At 26.9% G+C, this 5,056-nt stretch overlaps 1 protein-coding gene across 1 annotated transcript; it reads left to right on the top strand.

Annotated features, from left to right (window-relative positions):
• The first annotated feature begins 1,749 nt into the window (after positions 1-1,749).
• LOC100165392 (bifunctional peptidase and arginyl-hydroxylase JMJD5) lies at positions 1,750-5,056 on the top strand. Its single transcript, XM_001946904.5, has 8 exons — positions 1,750-2,152; positions 3,194-3,336; positions 3,405-3,558; positions 3,618-3,767; positions 3,904-4,121; positions 4,186-4,335; positions 4,415-4,586; positions 4,949-5,056. The coding sequence occupies exons 1-8, from the start codon at positions 2,038-2,040 to the stop codon at positions 5,032-5,034; spliced, it is 1,188 nt and encodes a 395-aa protein (XP_001946939.2). The 5' UTR covers positions 1,750-2,037; the 3' UTR covers positions 5,035-5,056.

Genomic DNA, 5,056 nt, shown 5'->3' with positions numbered 1-5,056 from the left:
TTTGTTGTAATGAAAACGAATGACTGTAGAAACTGAAAATTTCACTGAATGTTTATATTAGCGTTTTCTATATACGATAAAATTTTGAAAATAATTTGACTCTTTTTGAGCTGTTTACGGACATTGTAAGTTTTCAATTTTTTTAGTTTTCTTTTCTATAAATATCAAGAAAGTTTTATCTAAAAAGTGTAAAAAATTAATACAAGGTTCCTGATAAATTATTACAATGGCAGTTGAAAAATTTTAAAAATATATAGGCACAATTTTTTTTATAAGCATTTGAAGTTAAAATTTTGAAAAAATTTATCAAATTTAAAATTCAATAATTATTTTGTAGTTAAAAATTTATAAAATGTTCAACTTTTATATCTAAGGATTGAAAATTTAAAACAAGATTTCACGTAAATATTTAATTCTGTTACCAAAAATTCTAAGAAATACATAAGCACAGTTTATTTTTATAGTCATTTTAAGCTCAAATTTGGACGAAATTACATATTAAAAAACCTGGAATAACTATTTTAGTTATTTTGTTGTGATTGTATAATATTATTTGTGGGTACTTGAAACTTCTAAAGTTTACTATTATATATCTATGATAGTACTACGGTTTGTTGTTAATGTATAACGTGTTATAAGTACCTAATAGATATTGTGATATGATTAATTTGGAATTTATTATAGGTACCTATTATAGGTCATTTTTTTTTTTAATACCATAGACTATATTATGTACACTATTATGTACACTATTATTATATACACTATTATGTCTTATACCGTCTTTGCTCAGAATCGTTTTTCTTATACAATAATATTATATCATTGAATTCAAATTTAATACTATCCATTATACAGTGACCCACTTGTAACCTACTGTACAGCAGAGCGACATCTACTTACCCACCTGTTTCTTTTTTTTTTCTAGCGCTTTCATACACTATTAGGATTTTTTAGAATTTAGTTAATGATTGAAAAATTAAAACATAGTTTTTCATAAATAGTTGATATTGTAACCCAAATCTCTAAAAGTATATATTCACACAGTCATTCTTATAGACATTTTAAGTTCAAATTAGAATAAAATTAGATATGTACCTAAACCAAAAATAATGTTTTTAGTTATTTTTTTGTAATTTAAAAATAATATTCGTGGGTAGGTACATACAACTTTTTAAGTACAACAAATTAAATGTTTTCGACAAAGCAAATTTGATATACTGTTAGTATAAATGACTTTAATAGCAATATTATAAAATTTACTTATAGTTATATAGGCAGACCGTCTTCGTTCAGTTTCGGTTTTGGTGTACAATGATTTTATATCATTGAATTGACATTTAACAGATCCATTACAATGACCCATTTGATATCTAATGGACACCAGAGAGGTACCCATTTTCTACCCTTTTTTACATTAGTACTTTATTAATTCTATAGTATATTGTGTACAATATATGTGTGCTAAAAATGAATACCCACTACCTAATACCCACCCACCCACCCATCCAAATTTTGGAGGAGCGGCCGCTCCTCTAGGCCCCCTTCGCCACGCCACTGGACGATAGACGCTTGAAATTTATATTTTATGGAATAAATTGAAAATTCTTATTTCAAAACATTTCAACTGTTTTTGTGGTGTTTACGAACATTTTAAATTTTCAATGCTACTACACCGTCACCGTCAACAACACTGATAAACGTTATCATTTATCGCAAACGTGATAACCTGCTGGTTCGAAGAGTAAACAGTAAACACCACTTTTTTATAATTTTAATTATAATTTTGAACATTAATATAAATGTAAATACTACATTACTACCAGAGGGCAGAGATACTAGTATCTTAATTCTTAGACATTTTAGTAGTTTAAAATTTTAAATTCTAGTTTAACGTATGGTTTTTGTTATTTGTTCATTTGATACTCGACAGATCCATGTTTAATATTTAATTTTTTTGTTACTTTTTAATATTAATATTACATCATTAATTTTTGAATATATACAACCATCACAAACATCTTGATTAAAAGTATTATGAACATTATTGTTGATGAAGTATTACAACATTTAGAATCATCTCTGTCTGCTAAATTTGACTATAGTGATGTGCATAAATCATTAGATTTTTTATTTCAAAAATCATTAAATGGTAAGAAATTAGAAAATGTTGATGGTATTTAGTTCATAAATTAAATATTGTGTGAATGCATCATGCATTATATTTATTTTTGTATGTTTTGTATTGCAAATATTTATTATACAATTTGTAAATAAGTATAAACAATGTAAGGTTGGTTGTCGAACTGAAATCAAAAGAAAAATCCATTAAGCGATGCACCTTCACAAATTTTATATGCATGATATAAAAATTTAAAAATACTACTGATACGAAAGACTTGTGATATGTGACATGTTATTATGTTTAAATATTAAATATTGCTAATAACAAATGTTTAGTATTAAAAGGCTCATAATACATGCAAAATAATTAACTGATATAATATAGAACATGTTATTTCATCAATTATAATCAGCTATATATACTTATATATCCAGGACCCTAATGTAATAACTAATATTATCAATATTGCTGTCCAATTCGGGTAATAATTTAATCCATAGGTAGTAGTAACTTAATGGATTATATTATATATTCAGATAAAAACTATTATTTAAGCTTTTAGGCCCGACCAGTTACCAAGTTTAACTCCTTGGGCTGCGTTAAATTTGGGACGGCTTATAATAATATATGGTCAAAAATATTTGAATCCTCCGAATTCTGAACAATGAAATATGAATAGTAATAAAAGATAAAATATATTATGTACCATAAAAAAAATGGGTTAAAACGCTAAGCTTGGTGTGCCAATACCTTGCCTATCTTAACGCGTACTATTTAATCTTTCAATATCATATTTTTCCACCAGAGTGCAAAAGGTGTCAAATAAAATGTAAAAAAACAAAAACCTTTTACCAATATGTAATTAAAAAAAAAAATTTTCATAAAACAATTCAATTTGTTAAAAGTTGTAATGATTAAGGTTTGTAGTTCGTTAGGTACTATATTAGTTTTTAATTTATTAAACTAAATATAACAAATTTAATTGTTTTTATAATTTTACAACATGAATAAAATATACAATATATATTATACAGAACTATCTTAATGAATATGTATAATTATTTTTAGACTCCCAAACTGAAAATTCAAAGGTTGCATTATCAAGTGTTGAAGCTGTCTTAGAAAAAGTATGGGAGTCTCTTCATACTGGTTCCTGGGCTGATGCTCCAGATGGCACGCGTAAACTTTATTCCCATGCTAGTTTGCTCAAGGTAAGTAGTAATAATTTGTGTTTAGAATAGTACCTAATGTTTTAACATTTTTCATAATTTTATTTTAGGCCAAACTATTATTGAAAACTGGAAATGATGAAAGAATGTTGAAAAAAACTATCAAAGCAATTGATATGGGGTTACTAATGGGCAATGCGTTCAGAAATGAATTAACTGTGACTGCATCATTATTATGTAAAGCTCTACAGCAGACTTTTTCTGGTATAAAAATCAATTTATATGCTGTTGCCGTATAACAAAAATAACTAGTTGTTTTTTAGAGGTTCCAGTTAAATTGGGTGATGATAGAGAATCAAATAACAGTTGTACACTTCATAGAAATGATGATCATGTTTCAACACTACATCAACCCTCCTTAGAAACATTTTTAAGAGATTTTCTTAAACCTAAAATACCTGTTAAAATTACAGGTAACAAAGTATAAATGACGTATGTAATTTAAAATATTGAAAGAAATGTTTTTTTCCCCATTTATTACCTTACTATACACTGTATTATTAGTAAATCCTCGTGGAATATTGTATTATATAATTTACAATTTTTCAGGTAATATGGAACACTGGCCTGCTTTAAATAAATGGAAAGATTTAAATTATTTTGTAAAATTAGCTGGAGCTAGATTAGTTCCTGTTGAAATAGGATCGTCATATGCAGATGCTGATTGGAGTCAAAAATTGATAACACTTGAAGAATTCATTAACATTCATGTTGTTCAAGAAGGTGAAAAACCAGCGTACCTTGCACAGCATCAACTTTTTAATCAAGTAAATTGAAGTGAGTGGTGATAGAATAAACAAAATAATTTAAACAGTAGATTGATATTTTCAGATTCCAGAATTAAAAGATGATATTAAAATCCCAGATTATTGTTATTTAACAGACATGGATGGTGTTGAACCCGACATAAATGCGTGGTTAGGTCCTAAAGGAACAGTGTCTCCTACTCACTATGATCCAAAGAATAATTTTTTGGCTCAAGTATGTTATTTTTTTTTTAATATTGTATTGATTAAATCTAAGCTTTATGCAATTAATAAATATATTTATTTATCTGTAGGTAGTAGGATCAAAAAATATTATTTTGTATGATCCAAAATGGTCTGAGTATTTGTATCCATACGATGATAAATTTCTTAAGAATACTGCACAGGTAGATCCAGTTAAGCCTGATTTGTGTAAATTTCCTAATTTCTCTCAAGTCAAAGCAGCCCATTGTACTTTAAATGAAGGTATGCATTAAAAAAAAATATGTTTAGTAATAATGGTACTAGGATATAAGTATAATACACTGCTCAATATTTTCCACTTAGATGAAAATGCATGAAACATAAATATGTATCAATAAGTAACCATTAATTGTATTTATACCCAGTAGGAATTAGGTAATTTTTAAATTTTCTTCGTTTGTATGGTAATGAACAAAGCGTTATGCAAAATCGGTTAGAAAATAAAAATCTCTGTACCCAGCCAAATACCTATTTATGTTAAAAAGTAACAAAATAAGCAATATGGCAGGTGTCTTGTCAAGTGCGTCCCACTTTCAATATTTTTATATTATTAACTTACCCATGTATTTTTGTATATATTTCAGGTGAGATGTTATTTATACCATCTGGTTGGTGGCACAGAGTTGAATCCCTTTCAGTGAGTTTTTCTGTCAGTTTTTGGTGGATGTAAGTCAAAATTAATAGTTGTTAAC

The sequence above is a fragment of the Acyrthosiphon pisum genome, chromosome A2, assembly GCF_005508785.2.
Source record: "Acyrthosiphon pisum isolate AL4f chromosome A2, pea_aphid_22Mar2018_4r6ur, whole genome shotgun sequence".
Classification (NCBI taxonomy): domain Eukaryota; kingdom Metazoa; phylum Arthropoda; class Insecta; order Hemiptera; family Aphididae; genus Acyrthosiphon; species Acyrthosiphon pisum.
Note: the sequence above shows the minus strand (reverse complement) of the source record. Positions and strands in the feature narration are given on the sequence as shown.

Excerpts from the sequence above, each read along its gene's own strand:
- LOC100165392 (XM_001946904.5), top strand. The coding sequence starts at position 2,038 with ATGAACATTATTGTTGATGAAGTATTACAACATTTAGAATCATCTCTG. Across the intron at positions 3,337-3,404 it reads CCCATGCTAGTTTGCTCAAG|GCCAAACTATTATTGAAAAC; the intron begins GTAAGTAGTAAT and ends ATTTTATTTTAG. Across the intron at positions 4,122-4,185 it reads AGCATCAACTTTTTAATCAA|ATTCCAGAATTAAAAGATGA; the intron begins GTAAATTGAAGT and ends TGATATTTTCAG.